The sequence below is a fragment of the Dermochelys coriacea genome, chromosome 12 (genome assembly GCF_009764565.3).
Source record: "Dermochelys coriacea isolate rDerCor1 chromosome 12, rDerCor1.pri.v4, whole genome shotgun sequence".
In the NCBI taxonomy this organism is placed as follows: Eukaryota; Metazoa; Chordata; order Testudines; family Dermochelyidae; genus Dermochelys; species Dermochelys coriacea.
The window spans coordinates 25784828-25803806 of record NC_050079.1 but is presented as its reverse complement, the minus strand read 5'-3'; the positions used below and the strand labels follow the sequence as shown (position 1 = coordinate 25803806).

The 18979-nt window shown below is 43.2% G+C and overlaps 1 protein-coding gene and 1 long non-coding RNA gene across 2 annotated transcripts; one reads left to right on the top strand and one right to left on the bottom strand.

Moving 5' to 3' along the window:
* Positions 1-224: 224 nt before the first annotated feature.
* RRAD (RRAD, Ras related glycolysis inhibitor and calcium channel regulator) lies at positions 225-5664 on the bottom strand. The gene is made up of 5 exons (XM_038368725.2): positions 5598-5664; positions 5051-5420; positions 3397-3470; positions 2651-2855; positions 225-1095 (listed from the first exon to the last, which is right to left on the bottom strand). Exons 2-5 carry the CDS (start codon positions 5406-5408, stop codon positions 818-820), a joined length of 915 nt encoding a protein of 304 aa, XP_038224653.1. The 5' UTR covers positions 5409-5420; positions 5598-5664; the 3' UTR covers positions 225-817.
* A 615-nt stretch (positions 5665-6279) lies between these two features.
* On the top strand, positions 6280-9040 carry LOC122456357. The gene is made up of 2 exons (XR_006275231.1): positions 6280-8432; positions 8565-9040. It is a non-coding gene; the product is annotated as an uncharacterized LOC122456357 (long non-coding RNA).
* The last annotated feature ends 9939 nt before the right edge of the window (positions 9041-18979 follow it).

Sequence of the window (18979 nt, the reverse complement as noted above, 5' to 3'; positions counted from 1 at the left end):
GTCTGCACAGATCTACTGAAGTCTATTTATACCAGCTGAGACTGTTCCTGGCTAACTCCTTGTCTGGACACTTACTCCATTTTAGTTTCATGTACTTCCTTATTCTGGAATAAGATTGTCTGGCTCAGAAGTTATTCAGAAACCCTAATAATGAAAGAGTCCATGTGTAGACAGTACAGTACAATGTCTCACTTTGTGCTTGCTATGAGAAAAATGCAGCCTAATAGTATAACAGGAAATAACTTTATTATAAAATCTGCATGTAAACAAGTAACAAATTGAGTAACAGTTAATGGAAGTGCAAATTAACTTCATAAATGATATTTATTCTGTATCTAACTATATATATTTTGCTATCTCCCATTCTAATGCTGTTTGAACTGCCCCCTTCCCCAATTTAAAAAGTTTATCATTGCTTATTTTATACTAAAAAAGTGTACGAGCCTGCGTACAAACATTTTCAAGTTTTGCTCTGCAAAGGAGACAAGTTCCTGGTGATTTCACTTTATCATCCTTTTTGCATCTCTGGTATCCACAGAGCAGGAGGATATGTAACAAATGTACACACAATGTGGGCCTATGAAGCCACTTGTTTAAAGTTAGTTCATTTACTTGCACACACACTGATGCTTAAACCATTTACCGCTGAAGTGAACATGGTAATGTAGCTTCCAGGTTTTGCTTATGAATCTTAAGGCATTAAGGAGAGTCCCAAATAAGTCATTCATTTTTACCACCATGTAGGTTTGTCCACACTTTTCAGAAGTCAAATGCTTCTTCACAACCCATGTGCAGCATCTGGCCTTGCTGAAAGATTCTAAAGCACAGATAAATCATGGCAAGACTTTGACTTTGCCTTGAAAGCCATCTTCTTATTGTTCTTTGCCACAATTCTCCCAAGGAATCGCTTTGCCTTTTTGCTTATGCTCTCTCTTCTTTTTGCATTGGCCATTCTCCTGGCATTGTCTTCCTTACTGTCTTTGCGAAGTCTGATTTGTCGAATGATACCTTCAAACAGGTCCTTCACATTATGATGAAGAGCAGCTGACGTCTCAATGAATTTGCAGTCAAACACCACAGCGCAGGCCCGTCCCTCTAGAAAGACAGAAAAAGCCCCAAGTGAATGACAGCAGAATGAGATTTTCCTTCATGCATATTGGCATCCAAAGCTGCAATGTGACTTAAAAAAATACCCTTATTAGGGGAATATGGCCTTTATACCTCTAACATACTTTGATGCATGTTGAGATGAATATTTCCAGACACAGAACCATAGAACTGGAAGGGAACTTGAGAGGTCATCTAGTCCATTCCCATGGATGGACTGGATCCTCAGAGAAGGCTGTCCTGTCTTTGAGATTATACCATGCTAGGGTTGGAAGTCAATTCCACCAATTTGATGAACATAAGGTAACGGAGTCCCTCAAATAAACTGGCCCACTATTGTTCATAGTTTAAACAAGGCATGCAAACATGCTTGTACAAGAGGGCAGCCAGCATAAGACAGAGCCAGTACCACCATTTCTTTCAGGTGAAAGCCCTGGCAGTTGTGCTGCCACATTCTGCAAAAGCTGTAACCAGTGAATTTTCTAAGATAGGCTTTATTTGGAACAGTTATAGCTAGGAAGGCCAAAATCACCAGACCCATTGCTAGAGGTCAGGAAGACATTCATTTTCATGTAGTGAGGTCTGCATCCACAGTAGGAGGAACTCTAATATTTCAGAGATAAAGCTACTTTTGACCACTGCTGAAGCATGAATTTCCATGTTCAGCTTGTGGTAAAACAATGACCCTGAAGTTGTAAACTTAATCAACTTGAGCAGGGCAAACCACATCAATAAACAGGACCACCACTGGGGCAATAAAGACCTTCAGGTCACTGCACCAGCCCACAAGCAAGCAACTGCTCCATGTTGCCTGGGTTGAGCTCCCTGTGCAGGCTAGTGGGTAGTCTAAAGCAGGGAATGAGACAACACCATGACAGAATCATAAGACTAGAAGAGCTAGTATCTCAGGGTACAGATGAGAGCTAACATTCCACCTAGTAAGTATGAAAACAAAATTTTTAAAAATGATGTGGATTCAGTGCTGTTGATAGATGCTTGGTTGACAGTGACATTGGAATACACAGAAGAGTCACAGCATCGACTCAAGCAGGGCAAGTGTCCCCACATTGCCCTGCCAATACATCTCCATCCCATCAGGAGATTGCTTTATAGGAGAAAAGATTGTTCAGTCTCTATTGTCTTGCCCTCAGCAGAAATTGCCAGTTGTGGGGTTTGTACCTCTGTGCATTAGGAGCAGGATTGAGACATCAAGTCATTTCATAAGAGTGTCCTTGGGCAGCCGGAAGATGGCTAATGACTTTCAGCCACTATTGACCTTGAGATGCATGCAATAGCACCCTGAAGCTGCAGCTCTAAGCCACTCCTTTACTACTGCAGCTTCAGGGCAGCATGCCAAGGATAGTCACAGATCAACCAGCTCTGCTTCTGACAGTTTGTTCCTTCTCTATGCTCCAAACTCTGAACATGGAATGTCTATGAACCAGACTCTTAAAATCATGTCCCTTTCTGCAGTAGACCTGGATTCTCTGCAGCCTTGGTTATCAAGTTTGACTGGAATTCACAATTCAGTATCATCTCTTACCATCTACCGAGACTTCTCTGGATCGGACAAGGTCACTTTTATTCCCTACGAGAATGATGGGAATATCTTCCGTTTGTCTTGCTCTTCTGAGCTGAATTCTCAGTTCTGAGGCCTTTTCAAAACTAACTTTGTCTGTCACTGAGTACACAATAATATAGGCATCCCCCATTTTCATACAATGTTTCTGAAGCCACTGGCTGTCATCCTAAAAGGAAAAAAGAATGGAACCATTTATTGCATTGAAAATACATAAAACTACAAATTCCTGGTGAATTTTGGAAACCCTGCTACAGCTGGTTTTTTTAAAATGTAATAAGAATTGCAAGTCTATTTTTACTAAACCGTTCTTGGGAGGGAAAAATCCCAGTTTTGGATGTTCTATTATAAAGTAAGAGCTTCTCTATTTCCACAAATTGCATGTGATGGGTCAGATTGTGACCCCTTTACTCTGATAAGCAGCTACTCACAGGACTGCCTCAGTGGCTTGACAGTCTGCTTGTTCGGGTAACTCCCTAGCAGCAGGAGTAAGGGGTTCAGTCTGGCCCTAAACATCGTCTGAAATAACCTAGCTACTAGAAATTTACTACTAGAAAACTACGAGTGAACATAGAATAAAGAATCTCAATATTATTTTCTATTAGGATGTTACTTAACAATAAGTAGCCATACACTACTATCCTATTTTGAAGGTATGCCTAGGCTGTGCAATTAACAAGTGACCCATAAATAAAATGAACTATTCTTACCTGCTCCCATATGTCAAACACTATGAGAGAAGCTTCTTCTCCATCGACTATAATCGATCTGTTATATGTATTCCCTATAGAGAAAATTTAAAATTATTTGACTTCATTGACTGCAAAAATCTTGGCAAACACTTCACAACACCTGATTGACTAAGGCAGAGTGGTTACCAGTTATTGCTTCCAAACTGGTTCTTACCTAATTTACTATTTACAGATATTTTCAGTATCATGACAAAGAAGGTTGCATAGTATGTGCAATATGAAGTCAATACCATTTCTCTCTAGCAAATTTTGAAATCAACAATTTTTTTTAAATGCTTCAGTGTTCAAGTACTGACTTCAGCGAAGAAAAAAGTAAGTTCAGAGTAAAGGCCATCACTACATCCTTTGCTCACCATGTTATACCCAAGTATAGTAGCATATATTTAAAAATAATCTTTACTCAAGGCATTCTCATTGACTCAGTAAGGACTTCTGGATTGTGCCCCAGTGTCTCACCCCAGAGACTTCTGCAGTCCATTTGCAATACATAGGCACAACTATATGGAGTGATAAACTTAGCTCTGCATTTTCCTGCTGTTTGTGTTTAAGTGAGAATCCTCATTATTTTAGGGAGGTTTTTTACCTTAATGTCTGACTTTAAGTAGTAATGTTTAAAAGTGCCTAGATTTTCTTACTCCACATGAAGGAAACTTTGCTTCAGAGCAGTTCTAGTTAATTGATTGCCATCTGTGTGGTCAATGAGACAAATTGAGAAATATACTATGCATAAAATGGGGATAATGATACAGCCCTCCTTTGTAAAGTACTTTGAGATCATAGAATCATAGAATCATAGAATATCAGGGTTGGAAGGGACCTCAGGAGATCATCTAGTCCAACCCCCTGCTCAAAGCAGGGCCAATCCCCAATTTTTGCCCAGATCCCTAAATGGCCCCCTTGAGGATTGAACTTACAACCCTCGGTTTAACAGGCCAATGCTCAAACCATTAAACCTCAACATAACAGTCAGACATTTGTTACATGAATCTTTAAGCCATCTAATGGAACTGTGTATTAAATTATGATAAATTAGTTTGTTCAGTAGCCAAACTTTAAGTGTTAAGAAAGATTAACTGTTATGTTTCTTAATCATAAAAAGCCTGTTTATTCTATAGAACAATGCCATGAAACCAAGCCTTTCCCTACTAAGAGGAGCACATATTGGGTATCCCAAATCAACTATATTTACACGAATATTTATCTACGTATTGACCTGACCGAGTTAATCATCAACTATAGTCACACTTGATATGCATTCACAGTAACAGGCTTATGCAAGCCTATTAGCGTGGGAATACATATTCCTTTTGTTTAGCCACAAATTGTTTTATCCTATACTTTCTCCAAAACTCGGTCTCGATGTAAGAGACATGGGAGCTTGATGGAGTTGATGGACACACTGCATGTCCAGCTCCAGAAGGGGCCTGTAAATCCCTCCGCACTAAGGCGGTAGTTCAAGGCCAGACACTTGAAGCGGGCGGCTCCGTAGCGAAGCTCCAGCCTGGGGCTCGCGGTCCGGGCAGGGCAGGGCGGGGTGAGTTGCTAGCGGCGGGGCGCTGCGGCTGCGGACGGTGCCGCTTCCCGCTGGCCCCACTCCCCCCGCGGCGCTCACCTGCCTCCTCCGCATCGGGGCAGTCCTCGACCCCGCCGAAGATCCTGGCCAGGCTGGTCTTGCCCACGCCGTGCTCGCCCAGCAGGATCACCTTGTAGAGGTTGCTGTCGAAGTCGCTGCCCGAGGAGATGACCGAGTCGGAGGAGTCGGACGCCCAGCTCTCCCGCTCCGGGTTGTACGAGGTGCAGCGGCCCAGCGGGGAGAACTCGCCCAGCAGGGCGCCTGGCGGGACGGACGCCTGCAGCTCCCGGTCATCCACCGGCATGCTCCGCCGGTGCAGGTGCAGGTGGGCGGCGAAGGGCGTGCTGCAGCGCCGCTTCTCCAGGCAGCGCGGCTTGTCCCCGCGGTTCAGAGTCATGGGGGCGCCTGGCTGGGGGGACAGCGACCCGGGCGGCGTCAGGCTCCGCATCCCCCTGCTCGCCCCAGGGAGACCCCCCGCTCCCGCCGGCCCCTCGGCCTGCCCGGCGCTGAAGCCGCCGCCGCCGCCGCCGCCCCCCCGGCAGCTTCCCCCTCCCCAAAGACCTGGGTCGGTTCCCGGCCGGCTTACCTGGGACGGGGGCTGGAGAGGAGACGGGATTCCCCGGCGGTGCCTTCTCCCTCTCGCCACGCGAGCGCTGATACCGGCTCCCGGCCGCCCGCGCCGCCGCGCTCCTATTTATGCCGCGGCCAGCCCCCCCCCGCCCCCCCCGGCGTGACGCGCCGCTGAGGCAAGGCCCGGGAGAGGCAGCAGCGGGCCAGCCCCGCCCCCAGCGCCCCTGCCCTGGGCCCCGGGGAGTTCCGGGCCGGTGGCTGGGTCGCTGCCACGCGCCCCGTGCACCCCGGGGTGCAAGGGAAAGCCCCGGTTGTGGCCGCTCCTGGGTGAGCACCCAGGGGTCCGGGCATCAATTACTTAATGTGCGTAGAACGCCTGGAAGAGGTACAGCAGGGTGGGGGCGCTGAGGGTTAGTAATGGTTCCTGTCAGCCAGCGGTCTACGGTATCTGGCTCATCTGGCGGGTGAATCTTGCCCATATGCTCAGGGTTTAGCTGATCGCCATATTTGGGGTCGGGAAGGAATTTTCCTCCAGGGCAGATTGGAGAGGCCCTGGAGGTTTTTCACCTTCCTCTGTAGCATGGGGCATGGGTCACTTGAGGGAGGCTTCTCTGCTCCTTGAAGTCTTTGAACCATGATTTGAGGACTTCAATAGCTCAGACATGGGTGAGGTTTTTCGCAGGAGTGGGTGGGTGAGATTCTGTGGCCTGCGCTGTGCAGGAGGTCGGACTAGATGATCAGAATGGTCCCTTCTGACCTTAGTATCGGTGAATCACTGCCATATCTGAGTGTCCTTAGCCCTAGTTACAAATACATAAATAAACATGGGCAACTTTTATTTATTTAATTAGCAATGGAGTCGCCTTGAGCGGCTGCAACAGGGTCAGGCCCCACGGTGCTAGGCACTGGATAGTGGTAAAGTAAGAGACAGACCTTGCCTCTGAAGGATTACAGACACATTTCAGTAAAACATGACAGTATTTGTATTTATTTATTCTCTTTTTTTGTGTATGAATTTAGTAGAGGTGAAATGTGCCAAACTGACATTCTGGAGAGAAGGGTGCTCAGTTTGTCTAGATTCTGGAGCACAGGCTCTGTACTAACAGAGCAAAGCTCCAGACTTGGGCATGTAAATGTGCTAGGTGTCGTTTTGTTTCCTTATTTATTTAATCCTTGGCTTTTTTTCTAAAGGCTGCAAACAAGGTGCCAGGCGAGATGGTAGTTTGTCCGTTAATGAGTTTGTCCCTTAATAAGTCTGCTGGGAAATGACTATGACCAGCAAATTTGTTTCCCATAAATAGCTACAGTATTCTAGAACAATGATCCATAATCACACAGTTTATGATAAGGATGATGGTGTTGGGACTATCAATACAACTCTAGTACTTTTTGTAAGGGTGAGAATTTTATAAAGCATGAAACCAGTTTTGTGAGGCTGTAATAAGAGAGTTTGGAGCTCCAGAACCATAGAAGTCTATATTATAACTCAGCTGTTGCTATTCGGGACACTGGCATATTAGAAATATTATGAAAGACTGGCGTCTACTGTATTAACGAAGCCCCTGGTTTGAAATGCACTATAAAATTATGGAAAACTGTTCAGTAACATAATTTTAAAAGCTGAATATTTCAGTAAGAAATGTGTTCCACACTTCAATTTAATAATGTTTGTTACAAATCATTATAGAGCTTAAAAAACCCTTTTATTAAAGCAAAGGCACATTGGCTGGGTCCTACATCTAAACAGAGCCATTTCCGGTTCTGTTCCCTCATGTGTGCACATCTTTGTTGTGATCCCAACGCAACCCACTAAATACACAAGTCTAACTGCTTCCTTTGTTGTTCCCTATTACAGTGATGTATTTAATGTTTGCATGTGTGTATTTGTGAATGGTATCGGATGCAACACAATCTTTTTCACAAGGCTAGTGTTGTGGTGTTCTTTTGAAAATGTCTGTCCCACAGTTTCTCCGATTTCACTTTACTGGTCAGGAGTTCAAACATATTACTGCTGTTTTACAACAGCATTAGGAATTAGTACTGTAGCACCTAGGAGTTCTGCTCAGGGACAAAGACTGTATTATGCTGGGTGCTGTACAAAAACAAAACAAAAACACAGTCCCTGTTCCAAAGAGCTATGTGTCCTTGTGTAAGATTCTCATAGACCAATATGAAACATAAAGGGACAGAGTCTTCTCAGTTTCACGTGGGCAACCTAATGTAACTGTAACATTCTCTCTCCAGTAACACAGAGCTCCTTTAGTCGTTATCCTGTAACCACATGCGTACATATAACTAACCAGACATCTGTATTTATATTCTGTATGGCTCATCCGAGCATTATTTAAAATTATTTTATTTTCACAGGACCAAAACTGCTGCGTACTTTACTGACAGACTAAGGCAGGTTCCTGCCCCCAAAAGATTATAAACCAAGGCCACACTTCTGCAAACTGTTGGGTGTGGGCAAATCCCTGCAATCATATGAAGTCCTGTGTTATTGGGGTTCCATGCAGGTATAAGGATTGTCCACGTACATCAGCCTCCAGGATCAAAGCCAGCATGGACAGCATACCAAGGAGGGGGGGAAAGGAAGCAAATAGGCGGAAACAGATGAGAGGGAGGAAAGAATCTGCAGAATAGTTGTGAGGTTGTTGGACCAGTTCAGTACACAGCATGTTTGCACCTAAATTTGTATTCTCTTGTAACATGTTGTGCAGTTGAAGGCACTTGTGTGGGACACACAATCAGGGAAACTACTATAAAGGGGCAAACCTCAGGGAACTGATTTTTTGGCTCTTAAATGGAACAAACATCCTGCCACTGTTGTGGAATCGGTGTAATAGCTCAGGTTTCAGAGTAGCAGCCATGTTAGTCTATATTCGCAAAAAGAAAAGGAGTACTTGTGGCACCTTAGAGACCAACAAATTTATTTGAGCATAAGCTTTCGTGAGCTACAGCTCACTTCATTGGAATAGCTCAGTTGATGTTGGGATGGCTTTTGGCCTTATTGTCCTGTTGGTTACAATTAGAGGTATTCATAGGCAGTTAAAGGTCAGCAAATGCTCACAGCTAGTGCTCTCTGCCTGCCTTGCAACATGGCAAGCAAAATATGGCCTTGAACTTGTCGGTTGTAATTATAGACTTCAACAGGTGGTTAAAGGTTGTAAATGCTTCAGTTAAATTGACTAAATTGCAAAGCCAAAGCTAAAATTTTAAATAATGTGTAAGTAAACTCAGTTTAAAAAAGAATATTACTTAATTGGGATAAACTGGGATCTGTCAAAACATCTTGACTAAGCTCCTTCTACATACAATTAAGTGTGTCCCATTTTCAAAAACAGTTCCTCTTCAGCTTATCGTTAATAAGAGCTGTGTGTTCCTTCCTAAACTTGATCCTACCATGAAGTGATCACTTAATAAAATATTCAGAGTGGATTTATGAACTTGTTCACTCAACCTTTTAGAGTTCCTGTCTTGTATTTGAGGGTCAAACCATGGAAGCTGGCATGTAAGGTATTTCTCCCCCTTCCCCAACAATTCCCATGATGAGGCAGGCATTACTCCCTGAAACAAAGTAAACACACAACGTATCTCTGGAAATCAGTGAAGCATTGGCAGGGACGGCAAAGGTACAGGTGGTTCTGTCAAAACCACCCCATATGTCATGGTTACTGACTGAAAAAAAAATGAAAGGGGGGGAGGAGGGACTGAAAAAAAAATTGGGACTTATTGGAACACTACTTTGATCCATCTCCTGCTCTGATGAAAATCTTACCTATTTTTATGGTGTGATTGCAAGATAGAGCTCTCAAGGGAAAAGAGACAATATGAGTAGGCCTTCACAACAATCATTGAACAAAAACATCCTGAGAACAATGCTACAGGAAAATTAATTAAAACTAAACATTCACAGTAACAGCATTCAAATAAAAGAAAACCTTACGAGGACTGTGTGAGAAATATAGTGTGTATTTGTGTACATATATGTACAAAAAATAGATCCAAAAATATAAGAAGCACACTAAAGCATTGAATCTACTATAAAAAGCCTAAAAGATTAAAAAAATATTTTTTCTAAAATTCTAAAAATATCCTGTTGTGACCTCGTGGAGGAAGTCCCCCTCCAGACACACAGGATCCAGTCCATTCTTTAGAAACAGTTGTGTGGCTCTTTGACAACCTCGGGAGGATTGTTGGAGTCTTCTCTGACTGTAGTTTGGGGAATACAGTAATACACCAGGCATGCGGGTACTGCTGCGGCATGATACCTCCAGGCTCTGCGGGACTTGATGCTGGGTTATGTGAGTAGTTTTTTTTACAGAAAGTGAGATGGCCTTGGATTAAGTCACCAAGGATGGGTGGGCGAGATTCTGTGGCCTGCATTGTGCAGGAGGTCAGACTAGAGGATCATAATGGTCCGTTCTGACCTTAGTATCTATGAATCTATGATTCACTTATTCCTGATGGGGTGACTAGAAGTTTCACAGAGGGAGCACAGTGGCTAGGCAGTTAGGTCTGTTTCTCATCTGCCTCTGGATCTGTGCCTGGAACCCAAGAAATGACTGAGCTCATACAGCTACTTGATGCCCTTTGATCTGCACAGGACTGACTATTCAGTGAAGTTGGAAAGAATTAATAGATAAGGCAGGATGATTACTGGAGATGGATCACAACATACTTCTTTGCATAACATGTAATTCTATTTATTATTATTTATATATTAGAGTATCATCTAGTGACCTGTTGTGCTAGGCACTGTATAAATAAATAGAGACAGTTCCTGCTCCACCGTGATTGCAATCTAACAGAGAAGATGCACAAAGAATGGAAGAAAGGGAGCATTCTAATACCCAATGACTTGCCCAAGGTCACACAAGGAGTCTTTGGTAGAGCCAGGAATTGAATTCTGATTTACTGTGTCCTGGGCCAGTGATTTAATCACAAGGCCATCCTTGTAAATTGAGTTAAAATTTGAGGTAAGCAAAAGCCACTGAATCCAGTGACGATACAGCTGCACTCCAAAGTGCCCCAAAACCCAAGGCTAGATCATCTACTTTATCACTTGTGGCATTTCCAAACTTGTTAATAGCGTTATCTTATTTTACATCATTCCCAGAGGTACCAGCAGCAAAAGCAGCTGTACCATAGGATGAATAAGGCTGTTCTGATAGAAGAACAGTCTCAATCATTCACCCACATCTGGAGCTGCATTCGACTGGAGGGAGGGGAGTTGTTTAGGCTGGCTTTACCTAGGAATAACTGGAAGGAAATTAAATAAAAGAAACTTCCTAGTTAAGAGCTAATGAAATCAGAATATTTTTCTTCTGTTGCACCTTCATAGCACCCTTTTTTAGGATCTCAGTTCACAGTACAGACAATATATAAAGCCTCAATGTATAAAGCCTGTCTGGTAACTTATTGTTATCCCCGTTTTACAGAGGGGAAAGCTAGGGCACAGAGCAATTAAATGACTTGACCAAGGATACACAGGAGGTCAGTGGCAGAGCCAGGATATATTTTATTTAATTGTCATATTTAGATACCTAAATAAAAGTGGCCTGATTTTCTTCTGTGTTGAGTACCTGTATTGCCAACCTTCTCACTGAAATCAGTGGGAGTTGCATTTGCTCAGTACCTGTGAAAATGGAGTCATTTTTATTTAGGCATCTAACTGTAGGCACCCAAGTTTGAAAATGTTGACCTTAGCTCTTTGGAGGATTCCCTGCCCCCACAACCACCTCCCTGTGCTTTTAACAGGTATTTCAAGTGTATTTAATCACTAATTAAAAGGCAATTTTGATTATTGCTTTTTAAAAAAACTTATTTCTGCTTCTACTGGACCAATAGCCTGTCTGAATAAGTGCTTTAATCACGTACCGTAGACTTGGTGTCTTTAGCAAACATAACACACAGTATCTCTCACTCTTAACTGGAAACAGGAAATTACATAACTATTGGTTTTGCATAAAGCCAGACCCTGAGTCTATTCATGTTTATGGCAAACCCCATTCAAGTCCTGCATAGCAGATCTCTGGAGCTTAGAGAGTGAAGGCTATCACTTATGGTGAATTCTGAGCACAAGATTCTTTATTAAAGGATCATAAATTTGTCTGTATTTCTTTTCTCCTATTTTTTTAAATCTTAGTTCATATTTTTTTTAATTTCAGTTGCTTTCCTGCTGAAGGTTTTTTCCTCCATACTTCATTTTTCTACCTTGCCTGGTTTCTTTCTCCTTATTTCCTCCAGTCTCTTTTCTTCTCTGCCTTCTTTTGTTCCCTTTTCAATCTTTTACTAGCTCTTGAAAAGTGCCAGTGTTCAGTTCCAGTGTGTGTCATATTGGCCGGACCACTCTTCATCATACGGAAATTGTAAAACATGCAGTCTGATTTTTTTTCTGTTATTTGTTGCTGGGAATAATGCTTGTTCCTTGGGTTGCTTTGTACCATATGAAGTGTAGGATGCATTTCCCATTCTAAATAATGGCTACATTTACTCTCTTTGCAAGCTAAATGCTAATAACTGGAGATGGGGGCAGAAGAAGAATCTTATTCCTTGATCCCTTTGAATTTTGTGTCGGGGAGCAGCAGGTTCAGATTTGATTAATTGTATATGAGTCTGTTTCAATGGTATTGGTTCCAAGCCAAATGACTCATTAAGAGAAGTATACTACAGTAGAACCTCAGTGTTACGAACACCAGAGTTATGAACTGACCGGTCAACCACAAACCTCATTTGGAACCGGAAGTACGCAATCAGGAAGGCAGCAACGGAGACCCAAAAAAAAAAGGCAAATACAGTACAGTACTGTGTTAAATGTAAAGTACTAACCTGCGTTTTTCTTTTGCATAATAAAGTTTCAGAGCTGTGTTAAGTCAAGGTTCAGTTGTAAACTTTTGAAATAACAGCCATAAGGTTTTTGTTCAGAGTTATGAACATCTTCCATTCCCAAGGTGTTCGTAACTCTGAGGTTCTACTTTATGTAAATTTTGTAATATAATATTTACAGCATTTTTCTGCTGTAATTTGTGTGCAGTGTTGTTGTATCCATGTTGGGTCCCAGGATTTGAGAAGGTGAGTGAGATTGGTCCAATAGAGGATATTACCTCACCCACCTTGTCTCTCTCTCTTATAATTGTAATTCCAGTCTTTGCATTGCTGTTTGTTTTTATGTTTGTGTTGTTTCATCATCTTCATTTAAATCAGTTCCAGCTCATAGGCTGGAGCAGTGCATCATTTGTAATGAAAGAGTTGCCAGGGCTCAAACAATTAGGTGCATGGGCTCAAGCAATTTTTTCCTTTAACAACTGATGTGGCAAGCCCAGAGGAGCTGGGGCTATGAACTGCCCAGCCTGGAAGAGTCAGGGCTCAGCGCTGGCACAAATTAAGCACTGGGCTGGAGTAGCAGCACCAGGGCAGGGCAGATAGAGTTGTCCATCAGCCTGGCTCCATGCTGGGAGAGGTGGATATCAGCTCTTCAATCTCTCTCCCCTAGTTCCCTTTAACTCATCTGCATAGAGCCTAATTAATCAGGCTTTATGTGGGTGAAGGTAATTCTACCCAGACTGCAGAAATATTCACGGAGATCTGATCTTGCCAAGCTGTATGACACATTGCTCTGGCTGGAGAGTGAGGCTGGCCATTTCCCAAATTCCTGGACTAAAAAAAGATATAGAAACAATATTTTTATTCTTTTTTAACTACAAAACTAGCACACTGGGGCCAAAGAGAGGGGAAACGGGAGGTAGGAGTGGGAAATGGCATCTTAGTATTTTACACAAGCAAGAGACACAGAAGTCCAGAGAGTAAAATAATAGACTGTTTCCATCACCTAAAGTGTTCTAATATCCCTTTATGTGCAGAATCTGTATTAAATCATGGGGCTGCCTAGGTGTAAATGAGGACAGAATTTGGGTATGTGGGATGTATTTAAAGAAACATTAGATATTCCGGTCTGTAGTGTACCATATATTGCATTATCTCATAAATAATACAGAATGACACAAAGTTAGACCATTCTGTGTTTTATATCCTTCCATGAAGGTACAGATTCAGGATGGAGTATGCATCCTTCACTCTGCACTTCCTTTGTTCTGATCGCTTCATTTCTCAGCATTAACTTGGTCTCCATGCGCGTGGAATATTCCCAAGGGGTGGCATTACACCCGTCTGCCTAATTGAGGAGCCAAATGAACGAGGTCTGTAGCCACATCTACTATTGCATTTGGTCATATTCAGTCTCCTTTGAAGACTGGTGACTATGAATTGGGGCCTCGAGGATGAGGTGGAAACTTGGTGGAAACAGGGGAGACCTCATGGCTTTGAAAGATTACAGAACTCACCAGAGAGAAAAAATGCCCAAAGGGACTTCATCAGACTTAATCCTTGTATCTATGGAATTAATAGCGGGTCAAGAACCCAGGAGTGGGCTACTGGCACAGATCCTGTGATGTCTTTTACACCCAAACTAGAAACTCTAATGCCTCAATTGTTAGGGACCTTAAAGGAATTCGGTCCTTTTCAGGATTTTAGATCAGTATTTCAATATATGTAGCTTGCTTTCTTTCCTCCTCCCCGTCTACCCCCCCCCCCCACTGATTGCCACATGAGACAGTGATATTGTTGGTAACTACCTCTCTGAAGTGCCAATAAAAGGCTTCAAAAATAGCTTGGGATGGGGATTACCCAAATGTTGCCCATCTTCCCGTTTCTTTTTACTTCCTATTGCTTTGAGAAATTTCCAGAGATTTCATCACTGGACTAACCTCAGAACCAACTGGACTGGATGAATCACTGCTCTGAAATAAGACAGTCTGGAGAATGGTATATCTAGGTTCACTTCTGCCCACAAGAAATTTCCCAGTTTCTTTTGTGTAAAATGGAACGGATTGGTGGGGCTGTGTACTTGGAGGGGGTAAACTGAGCCTCTGGGACACAGTAGTAAGGAGTGGTCTGATGCAGTCTAATTTCAGACTTGCATTTATTTTTAGTGTTTGGTCTTCAGGTCTATTTCTTACTGGTACAGTAATATACTGATAACGTGCCCTGACTTAGTACTAAAGTCACAATTTGGGCATGCCCTTGAGTCTTTCGGTCACTGTGGAGCTGAATCATGAGCATGTACCGTATGTGATCATCTGTTTGCTCCTATTGCATTACAAGTCTGGAATAAAATCAGGACGTGACCTAAGCTTTTTCCTTAGTTATTTTCTCGTAAACCAGGGATGGGCAAACTTTTGGCCTGAGGACATCTGAGTATGGACATTGTATGGTTGGCCATGAATGCTCACAAAATTAACAATTCAGAGATATTCAAATAAACTTTATTAAATAAAGATACATTTTAGTGGACATAAAATTAAACCTTACTTCCTATTATAAACGTACCATCATAAAGTATTACAATAATTAAACCAAACTAACCTCCTTTCCACGCCCTCTTTGATTAATGTGAACAATGCAGCTGGCACTCCCGGCCAACTACTCTTTGTTTTATCCTCAACAATGGAAAATGAACATTACTAAAACAGTAGAGTCACCGAAGCCAACAAGTAGCAGGCATGTGGGCTTGCACGTACCAGGGTCTGATGGCGCGTTTGGGTTGTGCAGCTGCAGTAACATGCGTACCCTCACACAGGTCCCACCAGAACAGGTGGGAGCGTCGGGCAGGCAGAGCGGGGCAAGCCCCTGACCCTGCTCTTGGGGGGGAGGGGCTGATGCGGCCCGCGGGCTGTAGTTTTCCCACCCCTGTCTTAAACCCTTTCAGTGTCAGAGCCTATCAAGGCCAGTGTGTGCAACATACACCATCCATAATTTGACTAAGCATGGGATAATAAATATCCTGTTACTATTACTTAGGGCTATTTGCTCTTGAGTGCTGAGTAAAGAAGACTATCTCAGCCTATAACAAAAAGCCCCTTGCAAGAAACATATCTGCCTACTAGTCTGATGTCATGACAAGTTGAAACTCTTAAATGGTGCAACACACAACATCTGTTTCTTCCAATCAGCTAAGAACATGGTGTCTGTGAAAGTCACCTGTATAGATGCTTCTTCCATATGATACCCCAGAAAAAGTGAAAAAGCTAAGGCTTGGTCTACACCTGAAGCTTAGGTTGACCTAGCTTTGTTGCTCAAGGGTTTGAAAAATTCCCAGCTCTGAGAGACATTGTTAAGTTGACCTAAGCCCCAGGATAGACACTGCTAGAATTCTTCTGTCAAGCTAAGTACCACCTCTCGAGGGGAATGGATTTATTACAGTGACAGAAAAATTCTTTCCATTACTGTAGCCAGTGTTTATGCTACATAGGGGATAACAAAAGGAGAGAGGGCTGTGGGATTCAGGGACTGACAATCTGGGCTATATTTAAATAATGAATGATCTCAGATAAGGCTAACGTATGATGAATACTTTTATGAATATGGTTCTCAAAAGTCTATTGAAAACTAATATAATCCTGGGCAGCAGGATCATTTTCACCAGAGTTTTTGCACAGGGAATCTTTCTGCATATGCGCAATTGTGGTGATGTTGTCTGTCGTCAAACCTTCAGTAGATTTCACATGACTGATGCTGGGTTTTTTTACATTATGCCTTTCTTGAGGATTATGCTTCATACACTTGCTGCTCCTTATGACAAATGGGACTTCATGTAGATTTTGTAGCATGCTACAATGCAACTTGCTGTGACCATGTACCTTGTCTTTTTCAGTGTGATCCAATAAATGATGCCGTTTTCCCTGCAGGTCATAATATTGTCCTAAACAATGAGATCTAGGGAGCTGATGTTAACAAATCCATTTTGTCAATTACCACATATTTTTGTTTTTAAATTAGAAGCTTCCCCCTTAGTACCAGGCCTCATATCATGATATCCCTTCTACAGGTGATGGCCTCATTTTGAAACTTCATCTCTACCATGGCTAAAGTGACCAGATACTAGATGTGAAAAGTTGGGATGGGGGTGGGGGGGTAATAGTTGCCTATATAAGAAAAAGCCCCAAATATCGGGACTGTCCCTATAAAATCGGGACATCTGGTCACCCTAACCATGGCAAGCTGCAGGGGGAAAGCTTTCATTTTAATAAAAGCTTCTGACTTCCTTTTGAAAGACACCTTTGATTTAAAGATGAAGGGTGGGTCTCTTATATTTAGGTGGTGATCCAGTGAAGCATGTAAGCATATGCACAATCTCATTGACTTCAATGGAACTTTACTCATGTGCTTAAAATTGAGTATGTGTTTAATTGCTGAATCAGGCCCTTAATAAGAGAATTGACTTCTTGATTAAGAAATCTGGCATGTTATTTTATATGCTGACATGTGCAATGAGTTCATTTTACTCGGCTCCACTGTGTGCTGAATTAAAAGTTGCCTATTAGATGGAAAAGAGGTTTTTGGAAAATCTTCTTCCAGTGAAAATCCATAACTATGTATTGGACTGGACACAGGTGTAGACTCAGGTATCTCAGAGGAAATGATGGGAAAGCTATGGGAATATGTATCAGAAGGTTCATTCTCAGAGGAGACTAGACAGAAATGTAATTTAAAATGTTGGTGTCAATGTAAAGTGAAATTTGAATTGTACTGCCCTCTTCTGTGTGCTGGTTAAGGTTAAGGGCAGGCTATTCTCCTGTCAGCGAGTTTCAGCCCTCCTTTCCAAATGCACATTTCTAGTTTAACCGCCTGTAACCATGGGCGGCGAGTTCTATGGGCCCGTGGTGCCTGAGCACCAGGAATATTCCTGTTCCAGGGGCCCGGCTCCAGCAAAGTTACCCACCTCCCCCTCACACACACACACTCCCCCACGCTTCCCCCGGCTCCACCTGCCGCCCCCAGGCGATTTAAAACAGCCCGGGGGCTCCCGCCGCCACGCAGCAGCGCAGCGAGGCTGAGCGGTTTCCTGTGCGCTTGTTCCACGTGGCTGCCGGCAGGTCCTTGCAGCCCCTTTCCCCCCAACTCCCTCTTGCACTCCCACCCCTCTCCTGCACCAAACTCCCTCCCAGAGCCTACACACCCAACCCCTCCTGCATCTCCGCCCCCTGCCCAGAGCCTGCACCCAGCACCCAAACTCGGTCCCAGAGCCTTCATCCCAGACCTCCTCCCCCACCCAAACTCCCTCCCAGAGCCCGACCTCTCACCCCTTCTGCACCCAAATTCCCTTCCAGATCCTGCACCCTGCAAAACAATCCCCTACCCCAGCCCAGAGCCTGCACCCAAACTCATCCCAGAGCCTGCACCCCAGACCCCGTCCCCCACCAAACTCCCTCCCAGAGCCTGCACCCAAACTCCCCTCACACCCCCTGTACCCCAACTCCCTCTCAGAGCCTGCATCCCCACCCCCTCGTGCACCCCAATCGCCTGAACCCCAGACCCCCTCCACCTAAACTCCCTCCCAGAGCCTTAGGCAGGTGTGTGTGGGGATTTTGCGGGGTGGGGTCTGGGTGTTCTGGGCACCACCAAAATTTCTACAAACCTGCCGCCCCTGCCTGTAACAAAATATAACTCGTCAGTGCATGGAGTTTTGGTATCCTTTGCTGTAGACCCACGGGCGATCACTATGAACACTTAATTAGCCTCGAGTCTCATGCAGGAAAATATGACTTTTTTTGGTTTTGGAAAAGCTCCTTTTTTTTTGGAAAAGTTTCCTTTTTGTTCCAAGAAAGTCTGTAGCCAGTGTGAGAAAGCCCAGTCATGGAGAACTCCGCTCTTTAAGGTGAATTGGAAAGGATGTTTATCTTTTTAGACCTGATCTTAGGACTCTGGTTTTCCCGTGTTAGCGATGTCCTCAAGTAAAATGTAAAATGATATCCACATTTGGCTGTTAGTGATGTTATCAGCTGTTTCAGGAGACACCCAGAATTTGCTCTGTTGGAGTGACTTTGTTGACTAGGTTAAGCTCCACAGCTATATAATAATGGAGAAGTCAAAGGCACCCATACCTCTTTAAAAAAATGTATTCTTTCGTGTTCAGTCTCTGCTGTCTTAAATGGGGATATTTTGGTGGAGATCAATAAGCTCATTATTGTGAACATAATAAGATCATATGAGCTCTGTTCTCTGAGTGTCTGTGATTTTGCTTTTTGTTTAATTTGTCTCTATTTTTGTCATTCAGAAAGTACTTAATAATAATAATTAATATAATATGTGATTCAGTAACTATAACTTTCAGCACAATCCTCACAAAACTGAGCCAATGAAATCTGGATTAACCAGCCTGACTTTTGTGGACTCAGTATAAATATCAAATGATCAAGGTCTAACACATATTGCAAAAGAGGTAAAGAGCCCAAACGAAGGCTGGAATAATAGAATGGTTTGAAATGTTTACTCTGGTTTGTCATGTGATAATTATTAGAGTGATGCATGTATATCTTAGCACATGGAAAATTTTCTTTC

Excerpts from the sequence above, each read along its gene's own strand:
- RRAD (XM_038368725.2), bottom strand. The coding sequence starts at position 5,408 with ATGACTCTGAACCGCGGGGACAAGCCGCGCTGCCTGGAGAAGCGGCGC. Across the intron at positions 3,471-5,050 it reads CCCCGATGCGGAGGAGGCAG|GGAATACATATAACAGATCG; the intron begins GTGAGCGCCGCG and ends TTTTCTCTATAG. Across the intron at positions 2,856-3,396 it reads TGTTTGACATATGGGAGCAG|GATGACAGCCAGTGGCTTCA; the intron begins GTAAGAATAGTT and ends TTTTCCTTTTAG.